This window comes from Schistocerca serialis, chromosome 3, assembly GCF_023864345.2.
Source record: "Schistocerca serialis cubense isolate TAMUIC-IGC-003099 chromosome 3, iqSchSeri2.2, whole genome shotgun sequence".
In the NCBI taxonomy this organism is placed as follows: Eukaryota; Metazoa; Arthropoda; class Insecta; order Orthoptera; family Acrididae; genus Schistocerca; species Schistocerca serialis.
Window position 1 is genome coordinate 293,842,942 of NC_064640.1, and position 18,715 is coordinate 293,861,656.

The window sequence follows — 18,715 nt, forward strand, 5'->3', positions numbered from 1 at the left end:
TCACTCCCTGCTCATCAGGAGTACAAAACAATTTTAAAACGTAAAAGTTGTCAAAGCGGGATAAAAACAGCCATTTTTGGAGTTTCCACAAAAATCAACTTTGCCCTCAATTTGCATACTATTAGTAACTAGTAGTAAAGTGAAATTTTACATACAAAGGCCTTGCTACTCGCATGTTACTACATGCAAAAGTTTCAGGTCTATCCCACAATTACTTCCAGGGATATAAAAGAAAGATATTAAATTTTTTTCAGGTGGTTTCTTCAATGACCTCACGCCAAATTATTCACATGAAACTTACTCATGAAATTTTTATTTCACGATAAAGCAAAAACTGCACAATATGGTCTAGGGTTGTTTCTTACATGAGAACATTGCCAGTGATATGTCTGAAATTGCCAAAAATTCAGGAGGTGTATATCTGTAACTATTAACTGGGGATCATAAAACTTTACCAGCATTTATTGGTAACATGGGTGGGTGCTCGCAAATTCATTGAAGTCCATGATAACCATGTGGGGCCCTCTAAACTACTTGGCAGTAAATGACCCAATAACAACCACCCATTAATCCCATGATTTCGAAACATTTCTTCCATCATTTTGGAGAAAATTTAATAGCTATGAACAGTATGCACTTGATTCAATGTTCACATGTCTGTAATATGCTAAATCAACATTAACTTTGCAATGCAAGTGGGTAGGGACCCTGATTCACTTGTGCTTCTTAATATTTTATTCATAATGGTTAGTTAAGCAATCCATTTTCAGTCTGCTGTAATCAACTAATCCCAAAACAGTTTGTACTCTGTACTCTCAGGATGTTCACAGCAATGTGGATAGTTAGGCAAAGATCACAGCCAATATGAAGCAATTACACAGCACAGAAACCAAAATTGTTTCCTTTGATCAATGTTTATACTTTACAACTTTTACAACTAAACTAATCTCCTTTAGTCATTCTCTCACACTTTATTAATAACATAATTGAAGATCTTGTCTGTAAACATAGGTTACTGACAGTCGATGAGAAAGAGCTATTGCATGTGAAACCTGGTACATGACGTGCTTTATTCATATTAGTTGACAGTTACACACTGAACCAAGAAATAGCAGACCTAGCTCTAATTTTAGATTCTCACTAATGGCAACTTTGTTAGGATGTGTGCATATAAACAGCAGTAAGTGCCAAACACCTGGCTGCCAATAGTAGTAACACGCACAGCGTTCATGCTAGAAAAATGCTTTGCGGCAACAACTTTTACAAATTCAAGGATTATGTGGATAACTATGATTCAGATAAAGCTCCTAAATATGTTCTTGAAAGCAAATGTGCTCCAGAAGTTGTTGCTAATAAGGTAACTGGGGTCGACAGAAGCGTCCGATCCCACGCGTCAGCTTTGACCCGTGACGTAAGAGTGTTGTGTGTGACGTCATGACGGCGCGGAGTTTGGTTTGAGTGTGGCTGTCTCCAGTTCTGTTTTATCTTATTTTATTTACTTTTCTGATCTGTTCGTTCTATCCCGTGAGATTTTTTTTAAAAAAGACATAAAACCCTAATCAGCTACTGAAGCATCTTTATCTTCTATCGGTTGCAGGGGTTACGACCCCTGGGGAGGTGGGTGGGTATTCATGCATGGCTGTCTTCACTTACACATTGTAGCTACGCAAGGCGTCTAAATTTGTTTATATTTCGTTTGCCCCCCACCCAAACACCCCATTTCCCGTGCTTGTCCCGTTAGTGTCATTAGGCTTCTTGTGGAAAGTGTGTGTGTTTGTTTTTGTTTCCGCCATATTTGTGACGTCATGGGTCAAAGCAGACGGGCGGGACCGGACGCTTCCGTATTTCCGGTAACTGAATATCTATGCAAGTAAACAATGTTGTGTCCCTTATCACTGTTAATGTGATGGTAGAAATGTCAAGGACCATTCTGAACATTGTTTACTTCCTGCAATAAGACAATGACAGAATTAACTTCTGAGATTTTTATACTTTATTGCAAAAATTGATTAAACTTAAATGACACAGACTTTCCAAACGGAAATACGGAAGCGTCCGATCCCACCCGTCTGCTTTGACCCATGACGTCACAAATATGCCGGAAACAAAAACAAACACACACACTTTCCACAAGAAGCCTAATGACACTAACGGGACAAGCGCGGGAAATGGGGTGTTTTGCGTGGGGGGGGGCAAACTAAATATAAACAAATTTAGACGCCTTGCGTAGCTACAACGTGTAAGCGAAGACAGCCATGCATGAATATCCACCCACCTCCCCAGGGGTCGTAACCCCTGCAACCCATAGAAGATAAAGATGCTTCAGTAGCTGATTAGTGTTTTTTGTCTTTTTAAAACAAAAAATCTCACGAGATAGAACGAACGGATCAGAAAGATAAATATAATAAACTAAAACAAATTCGAGGAAACAGATAATTAAAATAAGTAATAAGTGTTTTTAAATTAAAAAAAAATATATCTCACGAGATAGAACGAACAGATCAGATAAGTAAATAAGATAAGAAAACAGAACTGGAGACAGCCACACTCAAACCAAACTCCGCGCCGCCATGACGTCACACACGACAACACCCTTACGTCATGGGTCAAAGCCGACGTGTGGGATCAGACGCTTCTGTCGACCCTTCCAAACTTATGTTTTTGATAGCTTTCACACACACACACACACACACACACACACACACACACACACACACACACACACACACACACACACACACACACGATAAGAGCACTCAGTTTATAAGCAAACAATTTTAAGTACCGCCTTATACATCTTTAAGATTGAAATTTCGAATAAAATTTACGATTTTAAAAGTAAATTATTATTCCAGAAATATTTAAAAACAAAGACTTAATTCAATTTAAAATAACAATATACTTTAATCTGACTTGTGCACAAATTCAGTGCATTAGTGTGATCGTTGGAAATAAGTGTCGTAAAATTATTTTTCTGTTTGATGATGAACAATACAATGCCCAAGGAATTACCGTATGCATCTCAGTGTAACATTTTATGGCTATTTATTACTCTTCAACCAAAAATATGTTTCTGATTTTCCTTTTACCTATGTCACATCCATGAAGAGTATTTCAGTTGGAATATGAAAGGAATATTAGCATATTTGTTTTTCCTTGGTGAATATTTATTATTCTTTTCTGGCATGTTCTACATGCTGGAGCATTTCCTCCCTATGGATCTAGCAGAACACAAATTACACCTCATCTAATACAAGCTCAAAACCTATTCCAAGTTATTTCATAACCAATTAAACACACATTCTACTTCAGTAATTGGCACACATGTTATAAAAGTCTAAATCTAAGACTTTTCGCTGCCTCCAACAGATTGTAGTTGTAGGCTACTATATGCGTTATGGGAGACCACATTTCACAGTAGATTCATCCCTATTCCGCACCTGTGAGCACATTTCCAGAAGGTAACAGCGTTACTAACTCAACGCTTATTTTATCCTACACCAAGAACTACCTTAATTAATAACGTTGGTTTAGTATGTCCCACTTAGAGTTTAAGAGCATTTCACATGCAACTTAACTGAGATATAAAAACCATGTTCTAGATTCATCCACACTCATCAGTGATTCCTTTGGGATTTCTGAGGATTGCAATTATGGAAACCCCTGAAGTAAGTTTGGGGACAGTACTGTAGGAAGAGGAAGCCACGAATGTGTACAAACTTGCTCTATTCTTACGTGCACGTTGTCTCTTAGATAAATAATAATAAAAAAAAGGCCAACAGCCTTAGAACTGAAAGATGGACAAGAATATCTGTTAACAAGTTTAGTACTTCACAATGCTAAGAACCACCACCAACATTTTACTGTAGTTATAAAGGACGTAAGAAAAACTAACAGGAAATGTGGGCAAGTACATGAACGAAAGACACCTAAGAACGTGCCAGAATGTCGAACGTGTACAACTAGCTTTCATTATCAACACTGCTTATGGTATACCTGCACATACAATATAACACTTTCGTCGTTACATTTGTATCCCTGAAATATTTCTATCAACAATTCAAAAGTTTACACGTGACATTAATTGTAAAATTCACGTGCTGCTAACCTCACCGCCATAACCAACACAACATATAGTTAATACGTAACGTGTGAAGAAAAATATAAACAAGTCTTACCTCGCGCCAGTTGTTTCCCACTGGTTCAGTAATAATATTCCGCAAAATGAACGCCTGAACTGGTGCAATAACTGCACAGGGGCCACCATGATTTTGAACAAGAGCCGTAGGTTCGTCGCTACTAAAACAGAATCCTGCAAAAGAAGTTGCTACATGCTAACTGAAAGAATGTGCAATCCCATAACATATAAGGCGACAATTTGTATACGTACCCTGTGCCCATCGTCGAAATACATCATCTTTAATTGTTCCCCACAACAATCTCTTTATCTCATTAATTTCGTTTCCCTGGTTGCCACTAAAATCTGCCATCGTTTACCAAATATCCAATAACACTTCGTAACTCAAATCACAATGACGCTGTTTGTATTACATATCATGACGCGCTACTGATTCAAGAAACTCCGCTCACCAAATTTGAATGAACATGTAAGCACTTGACACACAATACTTAAGCAGGCATAAAGTCAAGACATACAGTACGCCGACAGAAGCACATCGCATCTACAAACGTACATTCTGCTGTCTGCTTCACTCCCACCTTTCATTGTCACCACACCTTTTGAACGCAAATCAAAGAGTATTGACAGACATAAACAACTGTCGAGGGCGTCTACGAACATGAAAGAGAAACAATTTCACAAACTAATCTTTAAGGAAAGTTTACAGCATTCATAAGGAGCTTCAAAAGCAATCAACAAAATTAAAAGAAGACAAGCTTTAACTTCGTGCCCATTTGAATAACGAGAAATCATCTACATATCATGTGACCGATTAACGCGCAACGGTCTATCTGTGCAGATACCTATACGAAGTTCTCTGCATGCAACAAATCGCCGCAAAACTCGTGCCCAACGCGCGCAGTTTAAACCTGCTGCTGGCCCGCCATCTGTTGTTGTCAGAAGGAACTTTCAACGCCAAGCGGCTACCCTGTCGAAAGGTTATTTAGTATCAGGACACTAACTCACATTATAGGAGATTCATTTTGTATGCTAGAAGCCAATAAAAAAGGAAAATCATCTGTGGCTTGTGTTCCTAACTACCTCTTAAAAAGTTGACAAAGTGCCACAGACAGAAAGGGCGTTCTAAATAGCCTGGCAGTGGTTCCTCAAACGACGGCAGTTTTCACATTTTAATTTATTGCACGAATTAAGCTGTGAACACGACGGCAAACAGAATTACTTGTGAATTTACGCGTATATATAGAACTATCTATTTATGCTTGAACTCCTCATATAACAAGCATAAGCAAAATAATTTCAGCAGGTCAACAGCTGATAGCGACACTGCGATTCCCGGAAAGTGGTAGTCACAAAAATTTAGATTTTTCAACAACAATGTCCATACGAATATTAAGCGGAATAATAATTGACCTATGCGAAGCTATATAAACAGCCCTGAAGAAAAATTTCAGTAAGACAAGTGAAGTATCTCAGTTATGTAATATATGCTGGCTTCATCAATAACATCGCTGCAACTGAACACAGTCATAAATATGGCATCCATAACTCAAATTATTGAAACACATTCCCACAAAATTTTGAAGATATGTAATTCCTGTCTTCAGATGCAAAGAGGTAAAAGAAAGCGCTATTGCAACTGCAATAGCAAAACTAAATTACCGTATTCAAAATCGGAAGACAATTACAGGCTCTCCAATTTTGCGATAAAAAAACTGTGGATATAATAATACATCCACTACGTTATCTTATTAACTGAATGTTCGTCACTTGCTGTTTGCCTTTATCTTTACAAATGACAGTCGTTACTCTTCTGCAGAAAAAAGTAACCAGTCTTGTCATAATAATTACAACACAATCTCTCTTGTACCCATTCTTTCGAAAGTAGTGGAATATCGCAAACGGCTAGAAATCAGTGAACATCTGCATGTGAATAATATTCTTAGTGAATCACACTTCCTGTCTAGTCTGTCAATAGCAATAGAAGTCGAAAATGTAGTTCCATTTATATTACCGTCGTCTAAATCGAGATTATCTGTTATTGCTATCCTTGTGGATCTCAGCAAGTCTTTTGACTCTGTCTGCTATAGAATTCAGCCAGGCTCAGAACTATCCCCAACCTGATCCTACCTGAGTGAGAGAAAATCTATTGCACACTTCAACAACACGTGACCAAATCTCTTCGATATTTATTTTTTATTTATTTATTTATCCATCTGTAGACAATAAATATTATATGGAGTACATGCAAATTTATGGGAAACTATCTGTGCAAAAGGATCATACGAAATTTTACATTAAGTAGTACAAAGACTAATACATACAAAGTTGTACAAAGAATAATACTTGATCATACAAGGCCCAGTAATACAACTTTTTATACATGTATAACAACAGTATTGGAACTGCATAGTCTGTTTGCCCTGAGGCTTTACTTTTGTCTTCGCTAAACAGGAAGCCCTTATATTCACTACAATAATTCAGTAAAGATTTTACCACACTCAACAGCTGTCCATCAGATTTAAAAAATTAACAGAAACTTTAGGGGATGTAAGACAGTGTTTTCAGTTTTTCCTTAATATAAACATTACCAGAATTATTTATTGGCCTTAATACTCATCTACCGAGTAGAAACACTGTTCAGGTAGAAATTCTTTAAATTCTACTTTAAATCTGTATTCATCTTCTAACTTTCTGATGTTGGCTGGCAGTATGTTGTACAGTTTTGTAACCATATGGCTCACATGCCTTTGTGTGTGTGTTCTCTTTGTTCGCTGAGTATGGAGTGCTGTGCTATTTCGAGTATTGTAGTTATGCAAGTCGGCATTTGTCTGAAAATCTGCAAGGTGCATCCTAATATATAAAACACATTTGTATATTTTGCATATATATATACTGTAACAGAAAGGTTTGTTGTAGACGGCAAGTGGTGGAACCCCAAAATGTTATTCTGTATGTTGCAAGAGACTGAAAATAGCCATAATATGCCCTCTGGCACTCTCTGAAGAACAAACATTTGCAATAATTCTAAGAGCAAAACAAGCTTAGTTAAGTTTCTGCCCAAGTTTCATTACAAGATAATCAAAATTAAGACTTTCATCTACGTGAATCCCCAGCAATTTTGTTGATGCCACTTTGTCTATGGGATTGTCGCAACAAATCAAGATTTACAGTTTGATATATTTTCCCAAACTGCATATAATTTGTTTTATTTGCCTTTAATGTCAACCGGTTGCATTAAACCAAGTTTGGACATTCTTTACTACTTGATCAGTAGGTGTTTGCAGCATTTGCTTTGGTGCACCTATTATCACACTAGTGTCATATGTGAACAGTATAGCCTTTGCTGCACCATCTGAGGTGTGAAAGTCATTTATGTAGACAAGGAACAATAAGGGACCTAGATTACTGCCGTGTGGCACTGCTATTTCCACTTTTTTTGCATCTTATACTAAATTAATTTTGTGGTTGGAGTAATCTGACATCAGTCCTACAATCTATGTTCTGTTTTGTAGGTATGACCCAAACCACTTTTTTCCCTGTCACATGAATGCCTAATGCTTCCAGTTTTTCTAAAAGAATGCCGTGATTGACAGTGTCAAATGCTTTGGAGAAATCTAAATATATTCCTACTACAATGTTGTCTTTTTCTAGCTTTTTGATTATTTGCTCAGTGTATCGCATTAGTGCTGTTTCTGTATTTTTGCCTGCCTGGAAATCATGCTGATTTCTTTTTAGTAACTTATGCTCATTTAGATATTTGTTGCTTCATTAATTTTTCTATTATTTTGAAAAATGCTGGAAGGAGGGATATTGGCCGATAGTTTTCTACCTTATGCTTGTTGCTGTTTTTCAATAATGGTTTCACTTTTGACATTTTCATCCTTTCTGGAAACACTCCTTCACTAAATGATAAGTTGGCTGTGTGTGCCAAGGGCCTAGCGTTTTGTGCAGCCGTCATTGTTGTGATATAAACAGGCACCTCATTTACTCTTGCTAACAAAAAATGGCTCTGAGCACTATGGGACTGATCATCTGTGGTCATCAGTCCCCTAGAACTTAGAACTACTTAAACCTAACTAACCTAAGGACATCACACACATCCATGCCCGAGGCAGGATTCGAACCTGCGACCGTAGCAGTCGCGCAGTTCCGGACTGAGCACCTGAACCGCTAGACCACCGCGGCCGGCCTCTTCCTAACATTTTAGGTTTCAAGCTTTTTATTATTTTGAACACTTCATGTTCATCTGTTGGATCTATCCTCATGCCACAAGCAGCTTTTGGAAATTCAGGTTTCTCTTCTATGTGAATTTTGAGCTTAATGAAATTGTTGCATTTATGAAATAATTGTTGATGTAATTTGACACACCTTGTTTTTTAATATTGACATTTTCAGTGTTTTTGAGAATGATATCCTGGTCTCCACATCTCTTTCCTGTTTCAGTCTTCGCAATACCCCATATGGCTTTTGATTTGTTATCAGACTGTCTTACTAAGTTGTCATTACTCATAAATTTTGCCTTGGCAATTACTTTCCGATATACCCTTTGTAATTCTTAACATATTCTATGAACTGTGGATTTGTAGATGTCTTCAATTTTGTATTTAGTCTCTTTAGAGTTCCACAAGAAGGGTTGATGCCATCTGTGATTCTAGAACTTGGCCCTGTATTGTGATGTGATGTGGTTCTTGACAGCTTCTTTGGAAAGCAAATTTCAAAATATCCAATGAAAATTGAAGAAAAAGTGTTATATGTATCATTCGTATTTGTTAGGTACAACACTACTGTCCAGGACTCACTAGTTAGGATATTTGTAAATTCTACACAGTGTTCAATGGAAAGTTTTCTTTTATACATCAAGTACACTTTTTTCTCTTGTAATGGCATTGAAGGTATTTTGAGGACAAGAGCTTTATGGTCTGATAATCCCAAATCAGTATTTGTTACTCCTACTTCTGTGGACTCTACATTTGAAAATATATTATTTATAAGATGGTTTATATTATATGTTATTCTTGTGGGTTCATGTATCTGTGGAAACAGATTGAAATACATAATAGATTTAGGAATTAATTTTTTAGCGTACTTTCATTCATAAGATTTATGTTGAAATCCCTGCAGACTACTACAGTGGCTCTTTCAGTAAACTAAATATCACATAGGTTGTGTCACAATGTTCTGTGTTGGGACCTTTACTCTTGATAATATATGTAAATTAATTGCTTAGCATTATGTTGTGTAAATCCACCACAATGCAAATGATACCAGTTTTGTTGCAGCTGGGGAAAACTTAGGAGCATTAAAGCATGAATGTGGGGATCATATAGAGCAGTCAGTAAGTGGTTCCAAGTTAATGATTGGATATTAATCATGATGCTGCATATTTGCTAGGTAAACTAGTATCATGTGCTATGACAAGCCATTACCCAAGGCATGCTATGTCTTTTTCCACATTCACTTCACATATGGCACTGCATTAAGGGGAATTCCCCTGGAGTCAAATAGGTCTCATCTGGTAAAAGAAGGCAATGTGGTTGATGTGTGGAGCAACAAATAATGATTCTTGTAGACCATATTTCAAATAATTAAGAATACCAGGACTCATGTTTGTCTTTATATCAAGTTGTCTAATACACACAAAAGAAACTCAACACAATCACAAACCATGACAATCTTTCCATCAACATAACACATACCTCAGAAATAGCAGATGGATGTCACAGTTACTAGACTTCAGAAAACGCAAGATAGCTACAGCTACATATACATAAAACTATTAATATGTTGCCAATACATGTAAACAACATGCAAATAAGTGTGTTTAAAAACGCCACACAGTACTGGCTTAGAGAAAAAGGATTTCATGCAATAGAGGTGTTCTGCCATAAAGTTAGTTTCGTTCAGATTATACTTACATATGCAAATATATTGAATATATCATGTTAATTTCGTTTAGATTATACTTACATATGCTAATATATTGAATATATCATGTGCAGCACATTGGACGATTTTATATCTTGAGAGACAATAATGATCTAAAATAACTTCTACGCCATGTATATCATTTAAGTGTATATGTAAGTGTGTATGTACACAAAAGACATCATTGCCCGGAATTTTAGTGCTTACAGATGGGTAGCAAATAAATGAATAAATAAATAAACTGTGACAAGTTACAGGTATTCATTTATATTTCTAGACTTCCACCTGCATCTATAGGACTATTCTGCAATTCACACTTGAGTGTTTGGCAGAGAGTTCATCCAAATAGGTTCAAACCATGTCCCTACTGCTTCAGCATGTCTGCTTGTATTAGAAACTGGAGGGTTAAAATGTGGAAAAATTACATTAAGACCTACTGTGTGGATGTGGCTGTGTGGTAGTGAATTGAATTGTTTGTTTGTACTTTTGCATCTTCTGTTGAACTCACTTTACAGTGTAACTGTGGGATATCTAACTGTAGGATACTGGGCTCTGCTAAAATTATAACATATAGTCGAGACTACAATCTAACATAAAACATAAATGAAAACATGGAAATCTCTAAATTCTTCAATGTTTTACATGTATATTTGTAGCCATACCATCTGAACGCCTTTTGGCAGCAGAACTAAAACAAGACGATATAAAGAGCCTGATAATAATGTTTTTATTCATAAATTTAGTATCTGAATGTGCTAAAATTATGAATAATTTCATACACTTTCCTCAGTTCATGGAAATCATTTTGTGATGCCCAAGTAGTACAGAGTCCATCGAAATTAGCATTTGTTCTTCGTACATAAAACGTTAGTAGTTTCTGAGATAAGATATTAACAATTAATGCAATATTCTATTTGCAGATGCTCAAAAAATATTGTGTTCCTGATTGGAAGGGCAATTACAAATCTAACAAGGAAAAGATTCCCTACTGAATAGGAAAACAGAAAGACCTAGATAAAAGCATTCCTAGAAATGACAAATCCATCCAACAGAAGTATTGTTTATATTTAACATGAGAAACATCTTTGTTAAGAGTGGAAGTTACAAGACTCTGATTTGAAGAGTTCCCTCGTCAGATGCCACTGCTTTTACTAGATGTCATGAGACAATTATTTCCGTGGTTACCGTCATATTTAAACAAGGTACAGCATCCAGCGAAGTGTGAGCCAGTAATTATAAGAAAACGTGCATGCAACAAAGACGAGGATACGAATTAAGTCTGGTTAAAGGAGGATAATATTCCAAATTTCCAATATTGTTGTCCTAGTACCAGGAAAGAGTTAACAGTGTAAGAAAGTGGAGTGTTGAAGTCAAAGACAGTAAAATGTTGTCTTATATTGTAGATTTTTCTAAAGACATAGCTCAGGTCAAAATGAGTGTAGATGACAAAATCTATTTAAAATGTATTGTTAACAATACATGTTTAATTCATTACTGATATGTTACTGCAATAGTGATTCAAATTCTTCTGCGTATTATGCCATGTCATTGCTAAAAACTAACAACAATAATAAACTAAAACCGACGTTTCGGCCGAATTGCAACGGCTTTCCTCAGGGCACGACTAGTTTTGCATGGGGATAGGTGCTTCTGTTTATTACAGACTATCGATGTCTGATGTCACTGTTGTAAATCTTTTAATTGGCCCTGTAATATGATTGGCTAGTCATGATGTAAGGGAAGATGGAAGGAAAGAGGCTATTTGTGGATGTTCATGTCGTCAACGATTGGTAGCTGTCCGCCAATCAGCGTTCGGCTTCTGATCGGCAAGTTTTCCTTCTGGTGTGCGCGGAAGTGGACTGACAGTTGCTCTACAGTTGTTTTTGCCGATATGTCTGTGTCCCGTGTAGCTTCTACCTCACGACCGTTTACGGCCCGTTGGAGTGGGATGGCCGGCAGCCAGGACGCCGGGAGTTTGTAGCCATTTTCTCTGTTGATCGCCTCCCGTATTTTGCGTTCTCGCACCCACGATTCTGTCGCTACAAACTCCCGGCGTCCTGGCTGCCGGCCATCCCACTCCAACGGGCCGCGAGTGGTCGCGGGGCAGAAGCTACACGGGACACAGACGTATCTGCACAAACAGCTGTAGAGCAACTGTCAGTCCACTTCCGCGCACACAAGGAGGAAAACTTGCCGACCAGAAGCCGAACGCTGATTGACGAACAGCTACCAATCGTTGACGACATGGATATCCACAAATAGCCTCTTTCCTTCCATCTTCCCTTACATCATGACTAGCCAATCATATTAGAGGGTCAATTAAAAGTTTTACTACAGTGACATCAGACATCGATAGTCTGTAATAAACAGAAGCACCTATCCCCATGCAAAACCAGCCGTGCCCTGAGAAAGGCCGTTGAAATTCGGCCGAAACGTCGGTTTTAGTTTATTAATGTTGTTAGTTTTTAGCAATGACACGGCATAATACCCAGAAGAATTTTAATCACTATGACACCGGCCGCGGATGCCTACATTCTTATATATGTTACTGCAAATTTGAACTCATGTTTCTCCTTCCGTATGTCACGAATCCCTCCTTTTAACTTTGTTCAGCGACATGAGTTAAGAAAATAATGTTGATACAATTATTATTGCTGAATATATTCAGCAGATATATACTAGTGCAACATCCAGTTTTGCACTCAAATATCAAACTTATTCCATTGAGACTAGTATGCTCACAACACACAATACCTGGTATACATTTACAGTGAACTGTTTGAACTTTCATATGGTCATGCTGAACACATAAAACATTGTGAAGTTCGTTTTTGGTCTCTTACTGCTCCAAAATGTAGGCCTACACAACTTCTTTAAGCAAAAAGGACAGCTTATCCAGTTGATCAATCGATTTCATTGCATCAGTATTTCACATTATGTAATAGAGGTCAAAAGAGGTTAGTTCAACAGTATTCAATAGGCTAAACTTTGGTGTGCTTGCAGGATGTTCTATATTTGAAACTGTATTATAGACTAAAATTAATTGTTTCATATAGTGACACAGGCTAAAGATCCTATTTCTGTCATCTTTGCGTGACCCTGGGTTGTTGCAGAACACAGGAAGGCTACCTTTTTCTATCCATGACCTAAACCTTCCCTGTAGTGATAAATAAGTATAAAAGGTGACCATCATGAAATAATCTATAAAATACGGATAAAAGAACGAGTCGAAAACTAGTAAGTCGCCCGGTCTAAATGGAATCCCAATTCGGTTTTGCAAAGACTACTCCACATTATCGCCCTCTTACTTAGATTGTGTTTGCTGTGAATCTGTGGACCATAGCACAGTGCCAAGTGACTGGAAAAAGGCGCAGGTGACTCCTGTGTATAAGAAGTGTAAAAGAACGGACCTGCAAAATTACAGACCAATATCCTTACCATCAGTTTGCTGCAAGATTCTAGAGCACACTCACGAATCACCACGGCTTTGGAAAGCATCACTAGTGCAAAACCCAGCTTACTCTTTTCTAACATGCTATAGGTCTACTGTGAAGTATGGACGAAGAGCAACAGACAGATTCCATGCTAGGATGTTAGGCTGGATGTAACTAAACCCAATGAAAAAAATTTTCTAATTAAATAGTTCGTTCGAAATATGTTGCACATCAATGTGAGGCTTCAGACAGTTTGGAGCTATTTTGTTTAATAAGTGAGTTGTTAAATTTTGGGTGATGTCCTCCACATTTTGTGCGTATTACAGACATATAATGCCTGTGACTTGTTTTAGAAACTGTTATATTTAATCCTGACATCTCCTGTGGCGAGTGTTAGCATATCAAATTTAATTTTAAAAATATATACTCGAGTAACAAAATGCCCTAAACCCGACATGATTCATTTTTTAAGAATATTAGATTCAGTAAAGCAAGTGTTCTTTCGAATTCCCTATTTCCAGACTGTACTGCATTCTCAGTTAAACTTATAGACTGAGCACCCAGCATATGTGATTTTTCCTTGCTTATTCCATAATTTGTCTATTCGACTATCACTGTAATGGTTAATGAAATCATCAACAGCATCGTCTTCATCCTCTTCTTTAGGCTTGGAGACTTGTTTGAGAGATTATATGACAGGCCTAAATGTGTCTCTAAATGACTGGTCTCTTTCCAAGTACCCTAATTTCCGCAATCGAAGTTTCTCTCGAAAAGCCTTATATGCTTCAACTACTTTACCTTTTGTCGGCCTGCTGTTATATAGTAAACAGATTTTAGAGTGGTATAAAGCTTATATACACTCTGATTTGCTTTCTTTTCAATTACGTCAAGCTCTGCAATTAACTCGCTTGTGTTCTTTTCCGTGATACCAACCCTTGCAGTTAATTCATTGATTAACGTCAGAATGGTTTGAGAATAGATTTTTAATTACTTGATACTTCTGTTGAGTGTTTCAAGTCTAGTAGTCTGATGTTTAATACTGTCTCTGAGCGTTTGAATTTTCGTATCAATGTACAGACGAATGTTCTGCTGCCTCGTCTCAGAATAATTATGGGTAGGTGACCTCGTGAATTTGTCCATAAATCTGTAAATTCATCAGATGTCATATTAATTCCTATGTGTGCCTGGTACATGTATTTTAAATTCATATTGTGCTGTTGCAAGATAATAATAAGGTTTGTATTGTCTCTTATCAGTTGCTTTGGGATCATTGAATATGTCTGACTTAAGTAAAAGATATCAAGACCTCTGTGGCGATCAGAACTGAAGTATTTGTGTATTTGACCCCGATTTTCCACTATGACGTCATCAAATACGAACTCAGTATTAGGTTTCACTTTTTCAGGTGATGGGACCTCATCACTTTGGGTGGCAATCTTATACATAATACCATCAACACCTGAAGGTGTTTCCTCAAAAAGCTTATACTTGAGCTGAAACAGTGTTCTTGAAAATCTATACACATACTCAAACCGAACACAATCGGCTTGCATTGGCAGGAACATTAGCACATATGTTTCCCTTGAAATTCGATGGATCAACGATAATAATCGATCTAGTGCTACTGGGCAGTAGTGTCACATTCTTGTTATTCTATGTTTCCTAAATATTCTCAGACCTATCAGTTACAGCAAAGCCATTGTGTAGAGGATGCTTTGTCTGCACTATATAACTACAGTAGCTACAGCAGGGGGGGGGGGGTCTTACAGGAAAACAGAAGAAACAGACATCATACAAATGCTTCATTGATTTCTACATATAGCTAGGTACAAATAAATACTCAAATAAGATTGCAGTTCTATGCCTACATCAAGTGTTGTAAACTCACACATAGTTCTGTGTATTGACCGGCAACATGCATCGAATTATTGAACTACATATTTTTTCCATGAGATTAAGAGTTTGATATAAACTTTCTGTAACTTGGTCCATAATGTTTCGTAGAAGCTGTAAATCTAACCCTGCCAGCTCAGTCTCTAGTCAAGTGTGTACTCTGTGATAAAACTACTGCACATTAAATTCTTGAATGTTCCTGCATATGAATCGATTCTGTACAGTTAAAAATTTGTTGTTTGTGGGAAGTCACCGGTACTGATCTTGTGATCAACTAGTGTCACTGCAGGTGTTTGAATATTTCGAGTAAAATATCTGAAATGGCCATTCGGTTGTCACACAGCCCACACCATTCTGTTGGGGTTAATATTACTTTCATATCATAATAACGAGGGAGTTCAGATATCACTGCTTGGTTGAATTCATGATAAAAGAGCTTTCCAACGCTAACACGTTTACATCCACTTGAATTTAAGGTGAAATATATATTAAAATGGATAGGTAACCCTATGAGTAAGTTTTTGTTATGGACTACTCCACAACACCATCTGGATATAGGAAAATAAAACAAGTTGAGCCATAGATTCAGAGTACACTACATCTATGCATATATGCAAGAACATGATGATGCTTACATGATGTTTAGTATTTAGGTATAGCCTGACGTTTCATGATGCCAATGTTACCTTGCCATTCACACAGTGCTAACCGAAATCATTACTTATACTGTAGATGGTATATATATTTATTTTGCAACACAGTATTGGTAAATAGTGTGTGGTCAATGTATTGCAGCTGTGTGTGAGGGACAGGAACTTAATGTTAGAATGTGTGCTAAGACAGAAGATTGTGTGTGTGTGTGTGTGTGTGTGTGTGTGTGTGGAGGGAGGGCTGTTTTGAAAGCGCATGTTAACATAATTGTATCATTAAACCAGCTGTGCTTCAGAGATCACATGAGTTCCATCACTTTTTATGTGGGTGGTGATCTAACAGAAACGCTACTCATGTACGATTATAGTCTTCAGGCTTCTTTACTTACAAGATGAGTTCTGCAAACTTCGAATCAATGTTTTTTTTTTAATGTGTGGTGTCTACCCTTTTGGACATAAGCAAAAAAAAATAAAAAACAGATTCTGCAGCATTATGAATCGAAACACAAATTAATGAACGACATTTAGCAGCTGGAGAGCATTGATTTACATCAATGGGGAAGTTGAAATTTTTTGCTGGACCACATCCAATGTCTTCTGCTTTCCAAACAGATGTTCTGACCACTAAGTCAGATCCAAATTCTCAACTTATCCACGCATTACTGACATAATTCCTCATTACTTGCCGTGTTTCGCCGATTGCCATAAGAGTTCGTGTGTGGTGTGCACCTGCACTGAAGGGATCATTGGGCTAACTTGTATATGTGGTGTCTGTTCTTTTGGAGATCTCCAAAACAAAAGACACCATGCGGTTGCATCAGTGTGAGAGCAGAGAGCCTGTCCTCTTCCCTAAGTTGTGTATGTTTCGATAAAAATGCAAGTGGAGAGATTTCAACTTATAAAGGGTGTACATGAAGTCCAGGAACACTTTCAATTATTTATTACACAAGAACCAAACATTGTACAGATATCATACATATGTATTTTGTAGAGAAACTCTGAAAGTTTTTTTTTCATGTATACCGCCACAGCATAGTCTGGTAATTTGTCAATAGTCAACGCTAGTCACAAACATGTTCAGTTCAGGTGCGGAGCGAGCTTTCTAGTGTTGGAGTTTGACAAAAACAAGTGTGCTACAGCTGTTCAACAGATGTTTAGAACCAAGTACAGTAAGAAGCCACTGGCACAATAAATTCGTTACGACGGGTTACTTGTGCCCGGCAAAGAGAAGCAGACGTCCCAGTGTGAGTGAAGTGAACGATGCCATGCTGGGACGGGTATGGTAAGAATTTGATTACCGTATTGACGTCTGCTGGGTCACTCATGGTTTGCATATTGGATTTTTGTAAAAAAAAAACTTTCAGAATTTCTCTTCAAAATGCAATATGTATGACAACTGTACAATGTTTAGTCTTGTGCAATAAATAATTAAAAGTGTTTCCCTGTAACATGCAGTGACTATACACATACATATTATACAGTGAATAGTAGCTTCGAGGGAAAAACATATCAAGTAGGCCAGCAGACAGCCTGGACCTACATAAAACATCTTTTCCCTCTGACATCGTAGAGCCTGGGCCAGTATTCAGGAACTTGGTTTATAGAAGTTGTCCCAGTAACTAATGCATTTTTTTAAATTTCCTTCTAAACTTTGAATTTCCCACCATTTTACACGTAGGGCAATTGGCTTTTGTCAGAGGGGAGAGGGGTCAGGAAATGGCATGACTCATGTATGATATCACTGATGACATCAGTTGTGACATCATCAGTGACACATTCTGCACCAGGACTGGCACTACATATCTACTGTCGTGGTTCTGACCTCAGTCGCAACGGCGTCAAAAAAAAAAAAAAAAGAGGGTGAAATTTCGGTAAGATGGTGTGACCACCTCCCCATTGTCTCACACGTCAACGGCGATATTTGGCAGAATTGTGGTGAAATTTGGTGCTTAAGTGACAATATTAACCCGCATTACTCCTCACAAGAACTTGGAGGATCTGTTCTTTTTTTATTATATGGCGACATATTTGCTGTTTGAAGCGTCACTGAGTCCCATGTGACGTCGCAGGGCGCCACGCTTTTGCACCACTACATTGTAGGCACCTTTGAGCCAAATTTCAAACTTCTGCTTCACAGTGGGGGACCGTTACGGAGTTTCGAAAAGTGATTCTTTAATCATGTTGGGCAGTGTATATTGTCATTCAAGTTGACATGTATTGCACCTCTGTTACGTGTTCGTATTAAAGAGTTTTACTAAAGTGAAATAATATTCTTTGCATGTACCTGCTCGACCCCCCCAAAAGTAAATTATGAACTGGCATGAAGGCTTGCTACAACACATATAAAATGGTGGCAATGATTTTCTCACATTTGTTCAACCATCAAAAGACCTCCGTCCTCGCATGCCTACGTGGATGTTCTTGGTGTTCCGCCAGTCAATGAGGCGAAAATAATATTTTTGTGTGTTGTATCTAACGTAAAGTGTTTAACCATGCCTATGCCCCCAGGTGAACTATCACTAAATCAAGCTGTTTATTCTTACTCACAGCAGATCGAACAACTGCTGCTCAGTGTTCAACAGATAATGAACTTACTGTCACAACAAGCAGCACTACAGCCGGTTGCTGCGCTCAAGTTTCGCTGGTTGAATTAAAAGGAAGACTATTGATCA

At 37.6% G+C, this 18,715-nt stretch overlaps 1 protein-coding gene across 1 annotated transcript in view; it reads right to left on the reverse strand.

Moving 5' to 3' along the window:
• LOC126470082 (ubiquitin carboxyl-terminal hydrolase MINDY-3 homolog) overlaps positions 1 to 4,762 on the reverse strand; it is a 91,283-nt gene extending 86,521 nt beyond the window's left edge. The window contains exons 1-2 of the mRNA XM_050097593.1: positions 4,391 to 4,762; positions 4,179 to 4,312 (exon numbers count right to left, since the gene is read on the reverse strand). Of these exons, the coding sequence (XP_049953550.1) occupies positions 4,179 to 4,312; positions 4,391 to 4,490 (234 nt within the window). The 5' untranslated portion in view covers positions 4,491 to 4,762. The remainder of the gene's footprint in view (positions 1 to 4,178; positions 4,313 to 4,390) is intronic.
• Between the last annotated feature and the right edge of the window lie 13,953 nt (positions 4,763 to 18,715).